General features: G+C 37.7%; 1 protein-coding gene across 1 annotated transcript; it reads right to left on the bottom strand.

Moving 5' to 3' along the window:
- Positions 1–273: 273 nt before the first annotated feature.
- PRMT3 (protein arginine methyltransferase 3) lies at positions 274–24822 on the bottom strand (the record flags this gene model as incomplete). The annotated part of the gene is made up of 6 exons (XM_009078413.1): positions 274–383; positions 8790–8877; positions 9080–9130; positions 17006–17092; positions 19615–19802; positions 24744–24822. Coding segments are annotated over 6 exons (603 nt in total), but the record flags the coding sequence as incomplete, so codon positions are not given.
- Positions 24823–26688: the final 1866 nt, after the last annotated feature.

The raw sequence follows: 26688 nt of genomic DNA, 5'->3' as shown, positions 1-26688 counted from the left end.
CACCTAGCAGTCTCACGTAACCCAAACCCATCTTTCTTGTCTTCCCCACACTATGTGAAAGAGCAGAAGCTGATTTTGTGGTCAGTCTCCATATCTCAGAGTTAAAGCATCTCTCAAGTCTCACTGCTCTCTCAGGTCTAGGTAATTCTGTCACCTTCTTGTGTGTGCATACACATACACAGATGCAAGAGTCTCCCAGTTTTTCTAACAGTCATCAACAGGTAAACCTAGCAGGGCAATTTAACATCTCCCAGAGTTCTATGCACAGAATTTTCACTGAAGGCTGTAAGTCTGCTGCACATCCTTCAGTGAAAGGGTTATGAAGAGGGACCGTGGATCCTTTCTGTTTTTCCGGACTGTTATCTTTCCTCTCAGGGTCTCTCCTGCAAAAGGAAGAAGGAAATTACTATGGTTACAGTACTGAATCACACACACAGTAACAGCAAAGATGCATTGCATACTCTTACGTTGCACGAGAAGCTGCTCCCAATTGATCAGATTTTAGAGTTTAGAAAGGTTTCCTTTAAGTTTTCAAAGCTCTAAGCAATGGTCTTGACAACAAGTGTAAGTCAAACTAACTGCAGTTACGTTGGACGATTTACTTCTCCAGATGACCAACCCAAAGAGCTGGTATGCCAAATATTTCACTTGTGATGGGGGACAAGCACTGTATTCCCTGGATTTATTAACCAATTTGGTGTAAAACCATATAACCACATAAACATATTCCACTTGTATTGTACATGCCATGAGGTTTTCATTTGCTGTGCATTTCATTTAAGCTCTAATTAGGAAATGTTTTGATCTGGCAGGAAACATTAACACAGAAATCTTCATGGCGTTTCGAGTACAGACATTATTAACAGCAAGTTTTGTTACACAAATTGTCAAGCTTTCTTGACCCTAACAGTTGATAGGTATGTCCTTCAATTAGATCCAGAGGGAATGCTTTGACACAGAAGGAAAAATACTAATCCAAATTTATCTTCAGTCCTTCCTAGGACCTTCAATTCCAGGTATATTTGTAAATTTAGGAATATACAATATGTAAAATACAAATACACAAATTTGTATATTAGGAAAACTTCACACCATCATTTTAAACCCATGAGAGTTACATCTAAACAGATGATTCTACTAAACACATTACAGGAGGACATGATCCCAATCTACAGCAATAAGTTCTCTGCTACTCTTCCACCAGGCCTTCCTTGCCCCATTCATCTTCATCCCTCACACCAGCCACATCCACTATTACTGCTTTTCTGTTTCACTGGATCCATAGTATTTCCCAGCTGCTCATTACTTACTGTGATTTTAAAAGCCATTGTTTACGTTCTGTTAAAAAGCTGATTTTTTTTCCAATATTTTTATTGCAAAAATGAAAACAAGCAGCAATTTAAAAACAAAGCTGGTTTCAAATTCAGGCAGAATTTGAGAGTTCTCCATTTGGCACAACTATCAGTTGCATCCCCAAACAGTAAACTAACAGAAGGTTCACATTACAAATTCTAAATGCAGGACATTTTGTCAAAGGTTGGGGCATAAATATCCAAGAAAGCTTATCAACAAGAATGACTGCGGTACCAAGGACCAAACCCCTCCATATTATTTGATTATTCTGTATTTTTTTCATAATTTAACAGTTAATTGGAGATTCCACTTCAATTCCTGTGCAGCTTTGTTCTTAGGAAGCAAATGACTGACATAACACAATGCAATTTGCAAAGAACTGTGAAAATGGTTTCACAGCTTATTTAAACAGAGTTGTCAGATAGCAGGATGAGGTAAAGAAAAAAGGGCATTATAGCTTCACTCCAGCTAGGCAGTTTAGTCTAGTTTGAACATTTAGATTTTCAAAACTGCTGCAAAATGAATGATTTGATTTATTTTATCATCCCGTGAGAATTCAGTAAGGCTAAAGAGCCTCTGAGAACTAATTTCATGATTTAAATTAACCCATACTTCAAGCTTACAATTTAAAACATTAACACAAACCAACACAATAAAAGAAAGAAAATTTTAAACACAATTTCAGAAATGATAACTGACTTCACAGAACAGAACCCTCCGATTCTGTTTGCTGAGGCAGTTAATGAAACGAAGCATCCCATTTTCCCCAGCTATTTCTAACCACATTAAATCTGCCTTTCTCACCACTCTTTTCCAAGGGCTGAAGCAAACAACAGCAGTGCAACTGGGTAACAGAAAGGCAGTTCTGAACAATTAATCAATGTCATGTAGATAGAAAATGACGGATGTTTTTCCCACTCTGCTGTCCTAGGAGCTGCCTGGAGGAAGCTGTGTCTGGGACTCAGCTGCATCACCTTGCTCTTATCACGCTCAGCTGAATGCAAGTAAACCACACAGTGCCATTGCAGTTTGATTAGGACAGAACTGAATCTATTACAATCCCCTCCCTGCATTTTTATTATCCCTTGGGGAGGCCTGAAATTTGGCCCCGAATAGAAAAAGCAGAAGAACTCAGCAGAAGTGCTGCACCAGTTTGGTAGGACAGGAAAAAATACATCCCTGTGTCCGTCCTGATTCGCTTTCATCTGATTGCAGACTCTAGAGCACATCCTATACATGTGCTCTGAACACTCAAACCAGTTTATTTTGGTTCTTTTACCACCAGCCAAACTCCAAACAATTGAATCTGTCACTTCTGTTTGTGCAATAGGATAAGCCTCAGTCTGTGAGCCAACATACCTCTCCGGGCAAAAGTCCTATCCCTAGGAGTTTTCAGGTCCAAGAAATCATATTTTTTCAGTCTATAATTGATTCATTTGAAAGGATTTGATCAAACTCAAGGATTCTACCCAGTCCCCTGCATACATATCCACAACACCTACTTACAGCTTGAAATGACCCATGGTAATAAGTTTGTAATGTGGAGAACTACTCTGCCTTTCAGTACAACTTGGTGTCTCTTCCCTCTTTGATCATGAAACAGACTGAAATAGTTACAGAAGGTAACTAGCAGTCAAGGTCTGTCAGGTTTCCTCCTTTTCTTCCTGTGGAAGAGCTTTACAAAGCTAACAGTGTGACCAGTAACAACACAGTACTCAAAGCATTCTTTATTCTGAACCCTATTAAAATTTAAGAACCTTATGAAAGAGCTCACTGGAACTGTTTCAAAATAGAACTGCTGGAAAACTGCAGTGGATTTGAGCTAACTACTGAAGAGCTGGTGAAAAGTATCTTTACAAATCTACACTGTAAAGAACCACTTAGTGGTACTCAAACATGCCTTCAGTCACAAAACAGTAAGACTTGACACCACTCTTCACAATAAGGTTGTCCTTGTTGGAGGTTGACAATTTAAAGATGACCTAGTGTTCCACTCTAGTTTAGACTAACTGGACCCACTATCTAATGGAAGACTGAAATTTAGCATGCAACAGAAAAAACCAGCAAGGCTCAAACGCATAATTCTGGAAGAGCTGGGTAGAAAGAGGTGTTTCCATATACCATCTACCTTCTGCAAATGAAAAAGAACAATGAAATAATGAAACAGTTTGTGATGGGACCAAGAGTATTTCCCTTAAACTCAGTAACTGGTCCTTAATTCTCACATTCATCTTCTCAAACTGCAGGCACTGTACACAGCCTGCACCTGCTCATTTGGCCACTTCTCCTACTGAATCCCCAACCCAAGGTGATCCAACGAGCAGCTTCTGTTCTGAGCAGTACTCACTGCCTTTGGGTATTATCCATCTGACCTGGGATTCCCTTCTTCCTGGCTGGCTACTTTTATAAACTGCTGCAGTGGCCAAACTCACTCACCTAAAACTAGTCTTAATTCACTACTTTTTGTAGTGGAGATCCTAAACTGTACAGCCTTGCCCCAAGCTTTTGCACTCAGCAGTAGTGACAAAATTCTGAGAAAATTAAGATTGTGGCTGTTTAACCCACACCACCTTGCAATTGCAGGAATTAAGATTGTGGCTGTTTAACCCACATCACCTTGCAGTTGCAGAACTTGTAAAAGGAGGAACACAGAATGGCACAAGATAGACCTTTTCCTTTCTAGATACAGAACTTCTATTTTCTTTCAATGAGATAGAACAGCCACGGGAAGAGATTCTCTCAATTTAGGGCCTGAAATACACACTTAGAAATGTTTCTGAATAGTCAGCAGGATGATTTAAAACTGCAGATTTCAAAAAATACAGCACGAGACATGCCAGACTTAGTGTGACCTCAAAATTCAAGTTTTAACAATGACAAGGTTTTAAAAGCCAACATCATTTTTGGAGGTGCCACTTGTAAATAAACAAGTGACAGTGTTCTACAGACACCATGTTGCAGCTGGAGACAGGCAAAACAGACACTAAAATCTCAATTAAGAACCAAATGATCCAACTGGGATGCACAATATTGAAGCATTTCAGTATAAAATCAAAACATCCAGACAGATTAATTGTGCCAGTGCTGTTTTCTTACTTCTAATACACTGTCTAGGTCGACAAATCAACATTCTTCCAGTTTGTAAACTTACAAACAGCTTTCCAATTACAGAGATTGGGGAGTTAAAGATAATCAAGGATTTTACAGGGGCTTAGTCGTGTGAGTTCTGTCTTGGTTTTGCTGTGCTAGCCCCTTTTAGCACCATGGAAAAACAAATCAAGGTTTTATTTTCACTGCAAGGCGATACCAAGAACACAAATTGCTGACAATATGCTGTTTTACTGCTAATAGAATTTGCTTGCATACAGATCTGGGTTTTAACTTAATGCACTGTTACTGAAAAGATTCTGTGGGCCCTTTAAAATCATTTTTGCAAGCATTTTATTTATTTAGTAAAGTCTTGAGACAACTAAACGAGGATGATATCATTTTTCGTTTACTTAGCAGGAATATTTCAACAAACAACAAAAGGAAGAGACTTATGGATGGTCCATTAATAAGGAAAAGATACTACTTTGGCATCTCAATTTCAATCTTCAAAGTAAAGACATATTCAAGCTATTAAAAAGGCTGCTAAGAGAAGCCTTGTACCCTGTAGGGAGTCTACAACACAACACTGTTTTGTCTGAGAAAACCCAGTTTTTCTGGCAATAAAATATATGGCTTCTTTCTCCAGTTTCTTTAATTTTACTGCTTCCTAAGCAGTTAAAGCATACCCAGCATGCTGATGTTATTTTGTTTTACTTGATTGCACATCAGTTTCAAGTTTCTTGTCACAGTCTGTGAGGAGGAAAACCAGCTCTTTAGAACATGAGTGGTCAGAGACTATCCCCCCACTCACACATTAAATCTAACTGAAATCAATAGAAATTATCCATTAAAACTATATACAAATCCATTTACTACAGTTTGCTGAAACTCTATGGAAAATCATAACTATTAATTAGGTGCAAATTTTATTGCCTCACTTTCCAGGCTTCTGGACCTAGAATTAACCTCTCCAGTTTCATCCCATAGATGTGCAAACATCACACATGTGGTGCAGGTTGTGGCAGGACCAGCAAAGGAGGGAGGATGAGCTGCAACCTCCATCCTTTGGCTTGCAGTGGCTTGATTCTGTTAGCATTAGAATAGATCAAAACATCCAGTCTTTTTTATGGCTGAGAAAATAGATCTATTTTTACAACAAATAACCTGGCATCAAACAGCTGAGAAAATTAGCTAGTTCACACTGCAGAACAAAACAATTTTGCCATGGCATAAAGGAGCATTTTCCAGTTAAATACCCAACAGGTTCAGATATCTGTAAGCTCGACCTCTTTTACAGAGCAAATCCAAATACAATCAGTGCTTTATAACCACTCCAGGCATAGTCCCAAAAGCTATAAAGCATCTGATAGAGACTTTAAGTCAGCCTTACTATTTTACTCGGAATTAGAAAGCTGAGGGAACCATTTTTCTTTACTGGGGAAAAAAACCAGCCACTGCTCTGTTTGAAAGATGCTTTCAAAACAAAAAAACATTTTAAGTGCATTTTATACCAGCAAATTCCTCTTTCCCAACCTGTTAAAACTCTAAAAGCAAATGCCTCCATTGGGTACACTGGACAGATTATTGTGAGACTCATTATTTCAATTTCTTTTCTGATATTTACTGAACCTAAATGATTCCATGAATATGTTTAATCACAAGTGCATCTTCTTTGTTGTTTCTCCCATTGCCATACATATATATATATGGCAATATTTCTGATTCTAAGAATTTATACAGAGGATTGATGAATACTGGTAAAACACAGTGGTAGATGTAAAGACTGAAACCTTCAAATGATGCAAATATGTTTAATCCAATCCAGTTATTTTTGTATTCAGTTAACTGACATGGTGGTTACAAGCAGTGCTAACTCATTAACAAGTGGCAAATGAAAAACAGCTGGAAATTCAACTTATACTGCAAAATAAGTTTCAGCAGTTTGTTTAGCTGATAAAATGAAAAGACTGAAGAAACAAAAAAAATGTGGTAAACCAAAAATTACCAAAATGAATATTCAAATCACTATTTTGACAAAATAAAAAGGAAGATGGGGGAATTTGTATTTATAATAACATGTCTCGAGGGAAAAGGATTTTTGGAACAATGAAGGAGAAAGATCAAAGTTGGGCAGTGTTTTTTTATGAAAATCACCTAAATTCAGACACATACCTACATAAGGATCAGGAATCACCTTCTACCCTGATGGGCATATGTGATCCACAAACAACAAATATCCTGCAGGAATTCAAACTGGAACTACAAAAGATAAGGGAATTACATCAAGAGTTTCTCTCAGAACCTTCTCTAACACTAGAAACAACAGGTAGAGAATCCTAGATTTAAGTGACAATTTTATATAAGATATAAAACCAGACAGAATGGGTAGAAGGATGGGAAAGCAGAACTCAAGTAACTCCCAAGAGAAGGAGACAGGTGCAAAGAAAAGAGAAACATAGCTGTAACAAGATTTGTTATGGGGATCATTTTAAGAAATATGAGCTAATAAAAAGAAAGGAAGGAGTTACAGCACAAGTGATTTTGAAGGTCAACTAGGCTGTGTTCACTGCTTCAAAGCACACTGTGTCTGCAGTTGTCTTCAGAAAGTCACTGCACCTAGGCTAGAATTTGAGGTTGAGGCACAGCTCCCAGTAATTTCACACATTTGGTAAATGTCAAATGATCTAAGTAATATGAAATAATGTGCATATTTTAACAAATGTCATTGCACTTAAAAAAATTTCACTTCACACTCTATGACACTGAAATTTAATGAGTAGCAGTGAGGAGACCTTAGTCAGTCTACAAAGAGAATCTGAAGAGAACACAAGCCAAGTACAAATGCACCAAGGCACAGGTGCATCCAGAGAAGTGATAGGACCTAAGAGGATGCAAATAAAAATTACTTAAGAATATAAAATCAAAGCATGAAAGACAGAAGTGATTTGTCAGATAACACAGACCATAGTGCCTTCAGGAAAGAAGCTCCAGGTAAACAGTTGTCAGGGCTGATAGCAGGAAGAGGTAACTGTAAAAGCAGCTCAACTGGGTGCAGATGCTGCTTTCACCATTGTAAATTCACCATCAGCTATGATAAAAGAGACAATAGTCCATCTATGTCAATACTTCTCTATAGCATCTCTTAGCCTTTTGACCTCAAGTGCTTACAGAGCACCCATGGAACTTTTTGTACACTTTCCCCCAATATGTCCCATCTATCTATAAACTGTTCAGGTCAGGGCAATGTATTACCACGAGTTTATTAACTGACTGGCATAAATGAGCCCATTCTGAGGTTCTTCCCATGGTCCTGCTAGTCTGTAAAGACAAATGGCCCTCAAAGCTTGACTAATTCACCACTGGGAAGCAGTTCAACACTGGTGATGTAAATATCTAGTGGCTAAGTGGGCAAAAATTAAACAGCATAAAAATGTAACTACTTCATTTCCTTTGATTACAGAAAGACTATCAGAGTCTGAAAGTACGTTTTACAGGAATAAGAAGGAAATACTTCAAATTCTTGACCTGTTGTATGTCCATTCCCTTGCATGACCATTCTGTAATGGTCATAGATATATTGTGTCTATAAAGCAAGGAATATCTGACTACTTATATAAAAATGTACTTTCAAGACTTCCCAAACAGAACTAATTAAACCCACTTTAGTCTTCCAAACCTTACTTCAACAATTTATCACCTGGATTTTGGGTTCTCCCTGAAGACAACAAAAAACCTTTTTACTTGCATCGAATTTAAGGTACTTATCCATTTTATAAGACTTTGCAGTGTATTAAACTAACATATTCAATACTTCAGTGGATCAAGTTCATGGCTATGAGTTCTTTAAAACTGTTTCCAATTTACAGAGCAATTCCACAGTGCCAGGTACAACCCAAGCATATATTCATGATCCATTTAACAAATACAGGATAGTTCAGGAGTGCTACAAAAATTCCTGTGCAATCACTTGACAAATTTGATACCAGAGAATATTAGTAATGTTAATATTAAGAGAACATTAACAGCTGTGTTCTGGTCTTCTGTATCAAAGCATTTCTGAGGCAACAAAATGTTTCTCATCAAAATTACATATGGAGCTATGCAAGTGTAAGGTATATGGCCACTTACAATAACTTTATGCATACATTTGTGGGTATTTTTAACATAGATTTTGTACAGGTAAGACACTTCCCAGTGCTTTGCTGTTGAGCTTCAACAGCAGATTAAAGATTTATTTACTAGTCCTTTTTAACACTTCTGTCATTTTTGAAGTACTTTGGATTAAATTTAATGGCAGCAGCAGCGTAACACAAGCATTGTTGCACCACAACTGAATTGAAATATACCTGCTTCTACAGGAATGGGTTTCTCCAGGAGAAAAACTGTCTGTTTCCAGTGTGTTTTGGTACACTGGGGACCAGTTGAAAACAAGACCTGCAACAGAAGAGTTCAAGAGTTTGATTAAGAACAACCTTTTTGATATCACACCACATCAATCAATTACCAAACACACATGCATATGAAGCCTTTCCCACAGCAAAACACACTCACTGCCAAACACCTTGAGGTAAATAAAATATATCACCACTCTCATCTCTCAACGACATTCTAAAAATGCATAGCCCCAAATACTCACCTTGTTGTGACAGTTCTTCTCAAAAAATATATCAAAGTAACCAGCAACTGCCTATAAAAAAAGAAGATGAAAATGTCAATATGATAAAGGAATAACAGTGACACTCAAGAATAATTCTATGATTCATATATAAATTTATTGGAATTTATGCTCCTTCTCAAGCATTTACCAAGAAGAACAAGTTTAGATTTATGCTTTCAAGCATGCTAGAAATCCTAAGTAAAAAAAAAAAAGTTGTCTTCACACCTTTGTCCTACTTGAGAATATTTAGCCTACTGTAACTGCATTTATTTATTCTGCAGCATGCCCTTCATATATATTCACCCAGAGATTGTGAAGTAAAAAATCAAACATGCTTACAAAACTAAGATATAAGGCTTTTTCATTATGAATATATAATCTGAATAACAGCTAAGCCATTCTGGTATTTTTCCTGTCTAGTCTAAATCCTGAACAGATTTCTGTGGAGTGTTAAAGCAATAAAACTGTTAAAGCACCTGTGTTAGCTTTTCAACTCAGGCACTCCAGAGAAGCCTGGCTAGTTCCAAATTCCAATGTGGGCAAAAATTCTTAAAAAAACCCCAACTACAGAAGCCTGGCTAGTTCCAAATTCCAATGTGGGCAAACATTCTTAAAAAAAACCCAACTATGGAGACACCAAGTGACTTTCATGACAAATGAGCATCAGATATTGGAAACAGTGTCTCTTCCATTTCTTCACTAACATCCTATCACTCAATGCTGAGAATCCCATTCCCAAGCAAATTATAGCCTTGCCTCTAATACACCTTTTTGAGTACTAGTTCCAAATTCCAATGTGGGCAAACATTCTTAAAAAAAACCCAACTATGGAGACACCAAGTGACTTTCATGACAAATGAGCATCAGATATTGGAAACAGTGTCTCTTCCATTTCTTCACTAACATCCTATCACTCAATGCTGAGAATCCCATTCCCAAGCAAATTATAGCCTTGCCTCTAATACACCTTTTTGAGTAAAGATTGAGAAGGTTTTGACAAAGTCTTATTGACCCATCAGACTACTTTTATTGATGCACAATCTTTTCTGGAGTCAGATATCTACTATGACATAAAAGTACTTTTCAATCATCAGGTCAATACTGTTGGTATACTTACAAATAAGACCTAGGATATGATTACTGCAGCAAAACAAGCTTGTGACAACCAAAATACATGGAGGAGAAAAAAAAATCTGGCTTCCAGAGACAATGAGACAACCAAGCTACATCTTAGATCAAAAAAGCTAAAAGCTCCAAGTAGACATACCATAGATGTGGATGCAATGATCCACATTGGTAGCAAGAGGTAACAGGAACTTATCAGGAATTTATTGCACAGACCAAAATATAAGGGAAATAAACCCAACCACTTACAAGTGGCATACTAGAAACAATCACAGACACAAGCATATTAAAATGAAATATAAGGCTGGCCAGATTTTCATTAAAGGTGACATCTTTTTTACAAGAAGTCAAACTAAAGAAAAGGAACAAGCAAATGACTCCCCCATAAAATTTAGGTGATGTTTTACAACTACTGCCTTGGTTTCTTGTTATTTTTAGCATAATGATTACAGTTATTTCTCCTACTGCTATTTCCCTCTTCTTTTTGCTCCATCTTTGACAGCTCATTTACAACTTCACCAGCAACTAATCAGCAAGAACTTTAGCCTTCTCTGGCAAAATCTTTCAAGTGCCAGTCTCTTGAATACCATGAAAGAGGAAAACAACCATAATGACTTCTAACCTGGCAATAAATAACTACAGCTCCAGCCTTGACACATGCTCTAGCCTCAAAGGATGTTAAATATTAGGAAACACTACCAAAATATTATTCTTCCTGTTCTCAAACAACTTGCCAGGAGAAAAGCACAAGGGACTAGGACAAAAACTCCAATCCCAGAACAGAGTCAGTATATTTACCCAGGGAACTAAGATGTTTAAATAAAGAATGAAGGAACTATTTAGGAATAGATATGCATTATTGAGATTGCAAAGCAACATTCTACAAAGGTCAACAAAGAGTTCCCTCAACTAAGAATAAAATATTCCTGAAATTAAAATAGCAGCCACTAACTTCTACCTGATCTTGTTAAACCCATGTTTTAATGAAGAGTTCATGCACAGCAGCTTAAGGTCTCCATCCATTACCTCATTACTAAGGATTTCTAAGGTGTTCATGCAAACACATGAAAAATCTGTAAATAAAGCACATCCTCTCAGTTAAGATTCACTTGTCTTCAACCTATTTTTCTTTCCTGCCAGATAAATAATTTCAAGACTATTTTTCTCATTACATTAAAACCATAAAAAGCTTTAACATATGTAATAAAGGAGTATTCGCACATATTATTTACACTCTTCCACTTAGAGCCCTTAGCTGAAACAGGAATAAGAGTCTAAATTTTATTTTAAATACATCTAAATACTAAGGCTTTTTTCCTTGAGAAAATGGCTGGCTGTACATGCAGCATTTTAACAGGACAAAACAAATGAGACTGCTCAATTCCTTATGAGAACTCAAAGGCAACCTTAACCAATTCACTTAGGAACAAGGAAATTAAAAATTATCATCATTGCTATCACCTACAGTGAGTAATTTATCATTCTTGCTCTTCACTAGTATCATGTACCAACAGTGAGTGGCTACAACAAATACAATTAGACAGCTGGCCACAGAAGTGGGAGATAATGTGCTTTTGATGGAGTTTATCCAAGCATGGAGATGGAATGTTTGTCATCCATGCAGCAGAGTTGCTGCATTTTTATCACACAGAAAAGAAACCATTTGCTATTAAAACCCAACAATTTCGTGGTTTAAGAAGATTAAGAATGTGGAGATCACTGCAGAGGAGGCTACTGATAAGTAAACAGATAAGGACAAATCCTGCTTTGTAACATGGTAAAGTAGTATTACCTTTAATCAGAAATAAGGTGTGTTTAACGGTGGGACCCAAAGCCAAATTTCCAACTTCTAGCTTAATAAATCTAGTGTCTAACCTAAGGTTGGAAACAAAGACTCATATGCTTATTGCTGGCTCACAAGTGAAAGATTGGACAATAAGAAATGAAACTGTCTAACATTTAAGAAGACTTTTCCTTAATCAGAATCATTTTCTCTAGTCAACTCCACTTCCTTTTCCCTCCTGAATGTTTTAATACATCAGTCACGTTCTCTGGTTCATTATCCTTCTTTCACTCCCTTCCTCCCTCCCACTTTTTATACACATCTCCTGCTCTTTGACAAGATCTCCTGGGAGCAATGAAGAGATACTGCCATTTTCCTCTCAGGGGATATTGTTATTCAGCTAGGAAAGATCAACCTTGATGGACTCACAGGGGAAACGCTTGCAAACAAAAGAGAAAGTTTGTCAATTGATTTCTATGCTGAGGGTAATCACCATTATATTTTATCTCAAAAGCTCACACAGTGATCAACTTACAATACAATTAATGGAGTATTTTCCTAGCAGCATCTACTAACTGATATAAGCCAGATGTCTCATTAAAATCAGCAGTGACAAACCCTAGCTCTCTACTAGGAAAATGCACTTTTGCAGGCTAATTAAATTTTTTTTGCCCATTATCTTTGTAAGACTGAAATCAAGACAACTTGCACTAAGACTGCGTTGGAATGATTTCATATAGTGATTTCATGCAACTGTTTAGTGCTCTGACAATCTTCAATCTTTGAAAGCTAAAATAATGATAAATAAATTCAATGCTAGAAGATACTGCTTTGTGGTAAACCATGTGAGGAATAAAGCAAAAAATAACAGAAAGAATATGTGCTCTGAAAAAAGCTTCAGCTACCCACTCTCCCCATAACTTCTGAATGACTAAACACCACATACAAGGTCATATTTAAAATGTTTATTTTTGCTCAATCATTCCATATTTCTCAGGTTTTCTTGAAAACTTATTTAATTTCTTGACCACCTGGAAGAAAAAAATTATTGAGAGCCTTAAGCATCTTTTAAGGATATGACTCAATGCAATGCACTCAGGATACACCTACAGCAAGACATCAAGCTGATCTCATGACCCAGATTTTCAATTCCACACAAGCTCATCACAATGTGTGGGCATTTATGTCCTTAGTCCATTTAGCCATAACCAGAAAACAGTGAGCCTGTTGTCTACTGAGGAAAAACTAAGGCCAGATTTTAGAGGAGTTTAATAGGAAAAACTAAGGCCAGATTTTAGAGGGGTTTTAACATAGAATCACAGAATTTAGGGATTGGAATGGACCTTACAGATCATCTGGTCACAACCCTCCCCACTAGACCAGGTTGCTCAAGGCCTCATATAACCTGGCTTTTCATATGTGCAGATTGAAATAGGACAAGGGGGAATGGTTTTAAACTAAAAGAGGAGAGATTTAGATTAGGTATTAGGAAGAAATTCTTGCACAGGTTGCCCAGAGAAGTGGTGGATGCTCAATCCCTGGAAGTGTTCAAGGCCAGGTTGGATGGGGCTCTGAGCAACCTGATCCAGTGAGTGGCAACCCTGCCCGTGGCACAGGGGTTGGAACAAGATAACCTTTAAGGTCCCTTCCAACCCAAACCATTCTATGATTCTATGATTTTGCCCCAAAAATGCAAATGCAGCCTCTCCAGTTTGAGGGATCTTGAGGTGTTTCAAGCCATAGTCAGAGCAAATGTGGCAAAAAGATGGTAAAAAAGCTGCATTATGGTTCTGATTCCTGTCAGCTTTTACAGCTTACTGTCCTGTTACCACAGACATGCAAACAGGCTGATGGGAGGAAGCAACAGACCCTGACATGGCTAATGTCTCCAGAGCTGTCAGCTGGAAGTTTAGCTCTTTAACCATTACGTTGCATACTCCAACTAGAAGAATCCACTACTCTTCTCTGAGTACTTGCTAGATTAGCTCCCATTAGAGCAAAGCTTCTGCAAAAACGAGCTCAGGAACAGCAACCATGAATTCTGACACATGTCAGTGTAAGAATTTCTTAATTATACTGCTCTGGGTGCACACAGTGCCTTGGAAAGGAGTAACATGGGAACCCACTCCCCACATCCCAAGGACACTGCACACTGGTAACTGGTCTGCAACAGGATCCACAGAACAACTGATGGATCAATGTGCACCTAAGTTTTCCACTTGTTTGGTTTTTAAAGACAGATTACTCAAGAGAGGGAGTTCTAGCTCAGATGGCAATACTGGTCTGATGATGGCAACACTAGGAATAAGACACCCAAATCTGTTTCTACACTTCTGTAGCTGAGAAGAAGCTGTTTTGAAATGAACTTTAGGTTGTGAGCTTAAAAAAATCCAGATATATACAAACACATAAGGATGGATTTCCAAACTGCCATTTTTGTGGGGTATTTTTTGCATATAGAGCAAAAATATTTTAAAATGTTTGTATTTTTTAAAAAAACAACCCCACAGAAAATCCTAAGTACAAAACCCTAAGCATTGTGGGAAATTTAAGCACCTTTTTCTTTTTGTGCAGAAAATGAAAAGCCAGTAGAACAACAAAACATGGATGCAAACAAGAAAAACATCAATGATTATTTTCAAAGCAAAACTGCAATCTTTAAGCATCTCCTCAAAAATTCTCAACATAAATAATGGACTTTTATTGTTCATTTACTGCAAGGTTAGGCAGCCTGATATGATGGATGAACTGTCAACCCTCAACTAAACTTCTACAATCCATCATAGAAAGAGTGGAAATTTCACTCAAAGTGTCAATAAACCTAAATGATGAAGTGCAAAATACTTTACAGCATTCTGATCATTTTTTAGAACCTGCATTTGCTGCAAAATTTCAGAAACACTGCTCTTTCCCCACTTCTCTCCCCTTCTCCCTAGAAGTCATAAAATGAAGGTATACATCTTGATTTATAAGTCAATGATACCATAGAATCACAGAACAGAAACAAAGTTTTTGTAAAGGTCTAGTACTGAGGAAAAAAATATTTATAAAATATGCTATTTTATTTTACCTAAACATCAAAAAGACGGCCAAGAATTTGTAAAGATTTCTGTTTAATCAATTATTCAAATGTGGCCATATTAAACCAGGGCTGTAGTGGAGCTTGACCTCAAATCAAACATGACCCTGCCCTGAGGCAACTAGAATTATCAAATGATTCTATGACAACTGAAAACCGGAGGGTTTTTTTGTGTGAATGCATAATAAAACACACAAATTTCCATTTAAGAAGCCCCAACTCTCAGCAGAAGTTTCACAATACACTAGACTGCAAAAATACCATCAAATTTCCATTTAAGAAGCCCCAACTCCCAGCAGAAGTTTCATAATACACCAGACTGCAAAAATACCAGCTTTTACTACAGATTTTGGAGCCTAATGCAAACTCTTGAAGATTTAATGAGGGTATTTAAATAAACTCATAGAAAGCAATTGTAATTTGTATTGGATATAAAAGCAAACTACTTAAAGAATAAAATCTGTAAAAATCAGGTCATCCTGCCTTTGCTTATAATGCGTTTAAAAACTCAATGCATTACTTAGCCTGGTGTTAGCTTGGCTTTCTCATCTGAACCTCACCTTTAACCCACCTGTCCTGCTTAATGGCAACACAAGAAAAATCCTTCTAGTTGATTCTTTTATTCCTTATTCCAACAAAGGAAGCAAGCTGTGCCTCATAACTAAGACAAGTCAAAAAGGAATCCTCACATAGGCACCAATGTCACACACTTCTATATTCTCATGTTGGAATACCTAATTTATTTTAGCTTTAAACACATTCCTAACATCTTTAGTTCAGCAGCCACTCACACCCTTACAATGAAGTATGTTAAATAAAAAGATTTAGATATCTTCCCTGACTTATACTTCAAGAACAGAATACAAAAAACACAACATAAACTGCATGAGCCCCTGTAGAAAAAAAAAAAAGGGACATGTTTCATTAATCAAAAAACAGTATTTCTGTTTTCTCATAACTACCAGATACTGAATGATGAACAAATGCCACAAAATGAATGTGGATTTATGTGAATTCATACTGAACAATGTAGGCACAACTTCAAAGTGTTTGAAAGATGCCCTAGTACTGAGTTTTCAGGTAATTCTAAAGCTCAGATTACACATATTTTTTCTTTTCTTTCTTTTCAAATTGACTAGTGTTTGACAGACAAAAATTCAATTGAGTGAGATCACAGACTCAGGTTTGCTGAAGGTTCTTCACTCTATTTAAGGCAGCATAATCTGTACAACTGAGATGAATAGCTTGTGTTCACTGTAATTACAACTCCCCTCCAACCAAATTCCACAGTCTTTCTAGAATTAGTGTTCTGCTGAATGTAAATCACATTAACTTACATAAAGTACAAATACTAACTTGCATACAATAAATAAAACATGCATAGTAAACCCCCTGGTTATCAGATTCAGATTCTAATGCTGTATTTGTTCCCCTCCAGTCCTTCACGTGTAAAGTTCATGAACCTCCCAGTTTGAGAAACTGTTTGCCCTATGAGCTGCTATATGGTTACTACATAATCTACATTCTACCTTTCCCATAACTATTGTGTTTTTCATGTTTTTGCTAAACTCAGAAAAGCTCTTCTGAGAACAGAGACTGCATCATTCTTGAGCACAGTGGTAAACAACACGCCTGAACAGAAAACTCCTATTTCAGAAAACAGGTTGGAGAACAAAATAGAACAACACAGTGCTAAGGGTCCTTGTCTTTCCCTTTCCTCATCTACCTGTATTATCCCATAACACCATTCCTGGACTTTTACCTCCATCCATCTTTACAAAAAGGGCTCATCTGACAATCCTGTACTGCAGAAATGAATGTTTCAAGGCCAGGCCTGATGATAAATGAGGAATAATTAATTCATTGCCTCTTAGTCCAATGTTACTGATCATATATGAAGAAACTAAAATTCTCTTACCGTACACTTTGTGCTCGTTGTCATGGTCAGGGTGAAGTCTGAAGAGAATTCCAAGTCTGGAGTGGCTGCAGTATTACAGTCGATATGCTGTCAAAAAGGGTAATAAAATTCTGTCAGTAACAGTGATGAATGTCAATTAAGATCTCCCTTTGGATGAAGGTTGTTCAGTGGCTCTCATATGACAACTTTTCTACAAGGGCAATACCAATTCAGCTCTCCAAAAATGGGAAGAGACTTAAAAATCACCTAATCCCTTGTGACAAAACACCTCAAACTCCTCTTTCTTAAATGCCCAAATAAACAGACACTGACTACTAGTGGTATGGAATTAGATACAGTAGCTCTTTCTGTTCAAGAAAGTTGTTTCTTGATGACAGCTGGCCACTGCTGAGAGTAAGTAGCTTTCACAGGCATCTTTACCTGTTTTACCCCTTGTTCATGTAACCACATGGTAAACTACACTATGAAACTGATATAGGTTAAAACTGGGCTTTTTTTTTGATTTGCCAGATTGGTTTTGTATTGATCATAGAATAACTGAGATTGAAAGGGACCTCAGGAGGTCACTGAGCCCATTGCCCTGCTGAAAGCAGGGTCAAATACAGCAGGTTTCTCAGGACAATGTCCAAACAGCTGAATATCTCCAAGGATAGTGACTGTACAATCTCCCTGGGCACACTCTGCCACTGCTCAACTGTCCTCACAGTAAAACAGTGTTTCCTGATCTGTAAAGGTAACTGCCTGGAGATCAGTCTGTGCCCACTGCTTGTCCTGCCCCTGAGCACCACTGAGATGAGTCTGGCTCCACCTTCTACACTCACCACCACCAGTCACACATACACACTGATGACTCTCCTGAGTCCTCTGCACACAATACAGTCTCAGCTCTTTCAGCCTCTTCCCATACCACAGATGTTCCAGTCACTTCACCACCTTTGCAGACTTTCACTGGACTCATTCCAGGACTCACTCCAGAACAGCCATCTCACTCCTGCACTGGAGACAGTTCTCTGGAAGTCATCTCCCTGGGGTGCAAGAGAAGATGCAACTCTGTTGAGCTGCTGGTGATGTCTTCTTCCTAATGCAGCCCAGGAGGCTGCTGGCTGCCTTGGCCACAAGGATGTGTGCTGCTGGCTCATGGTCAACTTGGTGTTAACCAGAAACTCTAAATTCTTCTCTGCAAAGCTGCTTTCCAGGCAGTAGGCCTCCAGCCTCTGTTGGTGCATGGGGTTATTCTTCCCTCCCCTCTGCAGGATTTTGCATTGCCCTTTGATTGTCCCAAGCCCTTTGCATGGGAAACCCACCAGTCCCTTTCTCCAGCCTGTGGAGATCCTTCTAAACAGCAGCACAACCATGTGCTGTATCAGTATGTGAACTATCAAAGTGTCACAACAGAGGAGAACAGTGTAAACAAGATCAGGTAAACTGGGAAGAGTACAGAGCTGAAGTTTGGTTGTGTAGGGATGGGATAAGGAAGGCCAAGACAAATCTGGAACTGAACCTGGCAAGGGATGTAAAGAATAACAAGAAGAGCTTCTACAGGCATGTTATCCAGAAAAGGAAGGTTAAAGAAGGTGCACCCCCCTTGATAAACAATGTTGGTAAACTGGTAACAGCAGGTGAGGACTTCTGTGATTCCTCATGCTGTCTCATCTTTCTTTAGGGAATGTTTTGCTTCCTGAGAAATTACAGTATGAACTATATAAAACAAGCAGCACCTGATTTGAGCAAACACAACAAAGTAACTTCTGCAATAATCATAATGATGAATTGGAACATTTTTAAACTTTCTCTACAAAATCTAATCCATTTGTTCTCTGGAATGGCTATTGATTAAAACAATTTACCTATAATACCACTGTTGCTCAACTCATCAATTTTCCTAGCTTGCACTGTAACTGCAGCAAACAAGCTCGTGCATTAATTTTAGGTTATTTTAAAAGCCACGATTGCTAATGAGAACAAATGACTATGAAGCCATTAAGCATAACAGTTATGCTATATGCTGCAGATGACAAAACCTGCTAAGCACATACACCTGAGCTGGACAGTGACTGCTCAGGACAGTGTGTATTAGAAAGGGACATATATGCACTATTACCAGTAAAGCATTTTGCTTCTAAAATGACCATGGCTTATAGATTGCAGATAAAACTACAGTTACTGTTATCAACACTTTTCAGGTTAAGATGTTGTTTTAATCTATTTGCTTGCCTGACAAACGGATAGAGCTCAACTTATCCAGGCAGCTGTTAATTTCAAGCACATTATATGTTCTTAGCTTTCTGCATACTAAACTTGACCTACGTGCAATAAGGATTCAACTACAGTCCTGCTTGAATCAGAACATGCAAAATCAGAATAAGTTAATTTGTGTTTGGATAGAAGAAAATGTAGAAAAGAACAATTTAAATACGGGAAAACTGCTTTCTTAAAAGCTCCAAGTTAGTAAAAAAAGCTATTAGTATAAATCTTACAGTCTTAACAGCAAGAACCTTATTGCATTTGTATCACTTTGAAAATGCCAAAGTTCATGTGGGTTTCTTCCTCTCCTCCATAAAGCAAGGAAACTTCTAATCTGACTACTAAGCATTTAAGTAGCATGGTACCTTAATGACACTGGCTGTAGATATCAGAGTGTTTGGATCCAGCACCTCCACAAAAGCTTCTGGAATTACAGCCTTCTTCATACAAGACATGTCGAAGCCATACACATCTTCCCAGAAAAGCAGCTTGTCCACATGTTTATTCATATCTCCAACAGCTACTAGACTAATGGTGCACATGTCAGGATAAACTGCGACAAAAGAAACACATAACTGACATTTTAGTTTAGACATATATAAAGAGGACTTTGTTTTCTTTTAAGGATGAACATCTGAAAACAACAAACAAAATAACTAGTTTTAGCTCTTGGACAAGACACTTTTCCTGCTCCTTCACTTTCTCGAGTCCCATTTGTCCACAGAAGAGACTAGACATGGTCATTTATGTTTGCCACACTACTCTGGTAACAGTATCTCCTAGTCATGACAAAGTATTGTTGTAGCTGATTCCCACTGCCAGGAAATGCTTGGAAAGAATGTCTGGAGAAATTAATTTGGAAGATTCTATTTTGCTTCTATACGGACTGACCTAAAATATACTCTTAGTAACTGCAGACAGACACCCAAAGGGAAACTCAGGTGAGGGTTTGCAATAAGAAACCACTATGAAAAGACCTTATTTCCAGAAATGAGCAAATACTCAAAAGTTTTATTCCTGTTTGCCATCAGCTCTGGCTGAAACTTGCCTTAAAACCTAACAAATTATTTTCAGGGTACTGGAAAAGAATAACCTCTTTTATCTGCACCTGAAGAGTAGGAAGTGACTCAACAGACAAAAGAGAACCTCATTGATTCCCTCCCCTCCAACTTCTAGGATAACAACTATCATTCCTACACTAATCTTCACATTTGTGCTTTCCCTTCCAAGATTATCTTCAGAACAAGTATCTATTTACAGCTTTCCCAAACAGCAGTGGAAGAGTGACATTTGCCTTTTTAACAGCTGCAAACAAAGTCAGTCAATCTCTCTGCAATTTCAACTGATTGGAAAACCTACAAAGAACAGCTGCTATGAACGTGGCTGTCTATAGCACTATCAAACAGTAAGAGAAGCTCAATTTATATTTAGCTATGTTTCTTTTCACAAAAAAATTCCTATGTTTTGTTCTTAAAGAGTTATAAAGACATATACAATAAATTCTTGATCTGTCTTCAGAGCAAAATATCTACAAACCCTTATTTTATTTTCCATTAATACAAGGATGTGGCAGTGTTAATAAACCTGAATCTAAGTTTCTCTTTTCTTTCACAAAATCTGGTCAGCTGTAAAATTAATTTTCTCTTCTCTCTGTTTGAAACTATAGCTTATCAAAATGGATATGGAGAAATCATTGCTATAGCACGGTGAGTCAGAAAAGCAGTACTTTCTGTCCTATAAAATACTCAAGATAGAAATAGCAGATTGAAATTAGACCTTTCATACAGTGAAAGTAGCTTTAACCTAAAGGAAATAATCTCACACATATCAATGACAAAAGTCTTCTCTAAAGAAGATTTTTGTTCTGTGAAGACAGAGTTAGCACATTGTCGTTTTTCTCAATTTCTGTTGAAAGCAGAATAAATAAATACCAACAAGCTTAAACTGGAATCCCATTGGTAAATTATCATCACTCCTACTTTGCAGCTGAGGAACTCAGAGCAGAAGGTTTCTCCAGGAACAGCCTACAATTAACTGAGCAGTAAAAAGGCAGTTTGAGGAGAATCCAAACAGGAAGGCATTCAAACAGTCTTGTCTGAAGCAAATCACTTGGTTCCAGCACATCTGACAGCTGTCACACAAGCACAAAACATCAGCATCTGGCAGTGGAAGTATTTGCAGGTAGTTTCTGGAGCCATCAATAAGAGATGTCCCTTTCTCAAAGCTTTCACACTGCTGTTTATTAGTGTGACAACTGCATTACATTCAGCTTGACCTCACAGCATTTTCAAACTTCCAGAGCCACCACAGATGCTCCAAAAATGAAAAGATAGGATGACACAGACAACAACAGCCTTTGAGGGACTATTTTTCAGGGAAATGGTCTTCACAGGATGCAATGGTATGATGAGAAGAGAGAAGAAAAGACTGGCAATCCCCAGTTATAGAACACTGGGAGTATGTAGTGACACTGCAAACAAAAATGGAAACAACAGCACAAAGTGACCAACTAGTTTACAATCTTCCTCAGACTAGCCAAAATTTCTGGGATATTGTGTAAACAGAAGTTTATCACCTCTATCAGGTATGAAATATTTGAGCTGCATCATAAGCAGTTTTTATTAAACATCTTCATTCACACAGCAAATCCTTAAATCACCAGTGGAACTCATGATCAATTCATACAAAGTGTTTAAGAACAATGGAATATGTAAACACTAAATGCTCCAATCTCATCTGCATTTTTACATTAGCTTATGAACAGCAACAAAAGTAGAAAATGTCTGTTCAGATTTCACGAAAAGAAATCTGTGTTCCATCAACAAAAATCACATCAGGCAAAAATCACTAGGGATACATTAACTTCCAAATTTACAAACCCACCCATGTCCAGGAGCATATGCTACACTGAGGTTTGACTGGAAATGTAAGCAATGCTATCTAAATATCAGCCTAAATCACCTAAACACTGTGGAGTTTGTAAACACTTGTAAATGTTTAAAAGCATCTGCATAAAATTGCATGTGCCATTTCACCATTATCCTTGATTCCTCTGGAAATCCTCTGGCTCTCTCTGCAACCCTGTAATGCTTTTCTGTGCAATCGTCACAGACGTGTCATTTTTTTCTCATTAAGCCTATAATTTAATAATTCTTCCTTTTCACAGGTGAAATGAACAAAATGCTGATTGGACAAAAGCACATACTCCTCCAAGCTCTCGCAGATTCATCGCTTTGACCATCTGTGTCCTTCTCGACTCGGTGCCCACGACTCATCCGTCACTAGTAACAGCTCACATGGTGAGCAGAACATGATGGGAAATCCTTTATCCCTCAGCAATGCCTCACAAACTTCAGGACACTGAAGGGTAAGGCAGCAATCCTCCAGATACACAGAAATAATTCCATGTGACTATCAGCATCATTTTGATGTGAGGTAAGAACATGAGAACAGTATTATGTTCTGACTGACACCTCCCTCCCTCTGTCACCCCTCCCCAGCGTGAGCTGCACTCGAGTGTATGAAAAAAATCTATACTCCAGCAACAGCTCTAAAGAACAAACAGATGGGTCCTGGGCAGCAAAAATTTTATGTTCCTAAATAAAGCTATTATATACTGTACAGTTTACCCTAGACAGTTTGGCATCCTCCACTTCAACATGCCAATAGGCTAAATTGAAGTAATGATGATATGACTGACTGAACACAAATCTAGAAATTTGGATTCTATTCCCAGCAAAACTGCTGAAAGATTTGGCCAAATCACAGCTGCTTTTTTCAGCATTCAAAGAGCTTCTGTAATAATGATCCTGGGCTCAATAGTACCAAGTGGCCTAAGGCAAAATCAAGCATATTCAGGAGTTTCTCTGGTAAGACTTTACCCCTAGAGTGAGCTCTTAGTTTTGGTTCATCTGTATTTGGATGTGCCCACAGTTCTGCTGCCAGTCATTACACTGCAGAAGAGTCTGTCCTGCTAAGCTGATTGCTGACAAACTCTGGGCACAGCTATTTACCTGCTGGACAAGCTGGCAGAGGAGCAGTGATTGCAGCACCTTAATGAAATAGTGTCACACATAAAATCTGGCCGTACCAGTCAGTGCCTGTACAATACTGTAGGCTTTGTGAACAGTCAGAGAAGGGCCCAAGACCATTCTCAGACCACAAGGGCTAAGTGTACTGCAGAACCAGCATACCCTGCATTTCAAAGGAAACTCTGGGAGCTAGAAACCAACAGCAAACTTACCAGCAATACATTTTCAACAGAGGTAAAAACTTTCTTGCCCTTTCCAAAAGGCTTTGGAAGTAGAAGCTAAACATATAATGATTCTGTATGATTTTAGGCAATGTCCCTGAGTTTAGTTGTATTTCAATGTAAAAATTATCAGCACGTGTCTATACAGAGCATACAACTGTATTCCTGATCTGGCTGGACTATTCTACATTACTGAAAATGAGAAAGCTCTTACTTTGTCATGTTGTTCAAGTGGTTACTAAACATTCTAACACATCTCCTGTTTTTATATTCAGCTTTGTGTTTAAATGTTGAACAACTACATAAACCCCTTTTTTCTCTGCTGCACTCTGTAATACACAAAAGCTCACTGCAATCAAAGGGAAGCACTGCAGCAAGGACTGTGACATAGTCATTAATCCAATCATTAAGTCAGTGTAGTGAAACTAACTATGTGCATGGTTAGCACAAAAGGGGAAAAAAACCCCAGACTGATGACTACGATTGAAAAGGTCAATATGAAATACAATACTGACAAAGGAATTAAGCACAAGGAATAAAGCACATGCAGAACTCGTGCAGAAAATTGCATCACATGAGGAATAAATATTTACAGGCATTTAAACACTGCTTAAGATGACACTATCTAAGCTGCTTAAATGGGTAAAAGGACTCCATGTCAAAATAAACCCTTCTGTTTTGTCATAACCCTACCCTTCACCCTCAAAGAAAAGTAGTGTTTTACCACCAGGATGAATGTGCTGAACTGAAACACTGTAATTCCATTAGTTATTCATGTGGCTTCTTGTGTTTGAAACTATGTCCTCCCCACATAACTTTCCTCCTCCAGAAAAACACCCTATACACTTGCCCTCTAACCCATAGTAGCTTACTCAAACAGTATCACATCTTACAGGATAGAACTTATTTTCCTCTGTTCATAGTTATGCAGAAACTGGGGCTTTAAGAGGGGAAAACAAATGTCCACATGCGTGGGAAAGAATTAGGAGGAAAAATTTAGACTGTACTTAAGAATAAATAACCCCCTCAATTCTCAAAAACACCATTAACTTGAGACCTTGATAACCCATCTAATGTTCTTCTATTACCCATACAGTAAATTAATGCCTTGAAGCTCATACTAATGGAAACATTTTTCACTTAGACTGGCAACTTTCTCATCCATGCATAGCTTATTCTATGTCTCTGAGTTCATTTAGTTTCCCCCCAGAGCTAAATTTATTAAAAGAATTGAGCACCAACCTGAGCCTCCCTCTGCCAGGTACTTGTCCTTTGCATAGATGACAGAATCCAGCATTGACTCAAAGAGAAGGAAATAACCCTGTTAAAAGGAAGAGATTTAGAAATCATTATGCTTCTTATGCAGCCTACAAAGTTGTTCTACAGATGAGACTTTATCAACACAGTTCAAGAACTTTATATGCCCATATACCTAAATAAGAACCAGCATCCAGTGAGTTTCCCAGCAGTAATGTTGTCACTTCAAAACTGGTTATATAAGGTATCATCTTTACTATCCCAAACTCCAAGTACAGAGCACGTACTAAATTAATAAACTGCAGACAATAAATACCCAATCTACACCAATAATTACCTGACAAGAGTCCTACAACATCAGAAGAAATCAAATTCAACACAAACCACGTGAAAAGCTGCATGTATTGATTTTTTTAGTAATAACTGTGAGGTTCCATACATGCACAAAAAGAATCCCTTCCCCCTTAGAACTGCAACACTATTGTCAGAGAAACACCAGATGGAATAAATCTTTGCTACTTCATATTTGCCACCTCGTGGTGCTCTGTATCACCCTGGACAAAGCTCAACAAGCCAGGTGGAAATAAATCATGTATCAAAGACATAGGTGCTCTGCGTGTTCTACATCATTTAGCAGCACCTGGGCTTAAAAAATTTCCAGGACAAAAATGGTTAGAACTACATTTGTACAGGGTTGGGTTTTTTTGTGTGTTGGGATTAATTTTATAGCAAGTTACTCATACTGCTATAGGGGTTTAGAATAACTTATTGTCAACCTGAGTGAGTCATTTTCTGAAAAAAAATCCTTATTTAAACATCAGATATAATAAAAAATCCATAAAGCAGTATTAAATACAACTAGCATTTCATAGAAAAACCTCTAGTTTCTCAACTATTTTTAAATAAACTGCAGATTTATGAAATATACAGCACTTTGTGTTCCAATTGTTTTACTGATTTTATACTCTCCCTGTCTTCCAAGTTTGAGTATGACCCTTATTCTTACTCAATAATGTAACACCTTGATGATCTTGGAGATCTTTCCCAACCTAAATAACTCAAAGATATTTTCCTTCATTTTTCCTACAGTTCCATATTTGTAGAGTCATAGAGGTGGTTTTTTTTAATTTATTTTTTGTTCTAGAAGTCATCATGCCACACTACTGCAGATAGACAGCACTTCATGGAAACTACACTGCTAAGAGCCGCAAGTTTACTTCAAGTTTATGCCATCTTGAATATTAATTTTGCCTAAGGCTCTTTGAATAAAAAACGTTGCAAGTTCAGAGTTGGCTATAAATGCCACTATCTGCAGCCTCTAGAACTAACACCAAAACTGGAAAAAAAACAGAAACTTGATGCATGACATATTGTATTCAACAAGAACACAGTGTGAAATAATTGCCATGCCCTTTTCTCAACCTGTTTTTTTCTGGTAACAGGGCAGTGCTCCACTGGACACTTTTCTTCCAAATCACAGAATCACAGAATATTCAGAGCAGGAAGGGACCCACAAGGATCATCGAGCCCAGTTCTTGGCCCTGCACAGGACATCCCCCTATGTTCTGTTTTTCGTTCTTCCACTTTACTGCAAGTCCTTAGAATAAGTCCCAGAATGAAGACTACTGCTCTGGGAGCAATGGGACTGTTAGCAAGCTCTGCTGAACAGCTCAGAAGACCAGGAGCTCCAATTGCGTCAAGCAGAGATAATTTAATGCCTACAGCAAGCCAAAAGCACAGAATGGAACCACAGTTTTTTATTGTATTACTCCTATAGTTTCAAAAATAGATTCTGTTTAGCCCATAAAAATTATTTTTAGATGCCTTTAAGTGAAAACAAGTTCTTTTCACAGTATTTTAAATGTAACCTCTAGGACGTATCTTAAGACTAGTTAACAACAAGAGTCAGTAACTTAAAAACTGACATTTT

The sequence above is a fragment of the Acanthisitta chloris genome, unplaced genomic scaffold (genome assembly GCF_000695815.1).
Source record: "Acanthisitta chloris isolate BGI_N310 unplaced genomic scaffold, ASM69581v1 scaffold860, whole genome shotgun sequence".
NCBI lineage: Eukaryota > Metazoa > Chordata > Aves > Passeriformes > Acanthisittidae > Acanthisitta > Acanthisitta chloris.
Note: the sequence above shows the minus strand (reverse complement) of the source record. Positions and strands in the feature narration are given on the sequence as shown.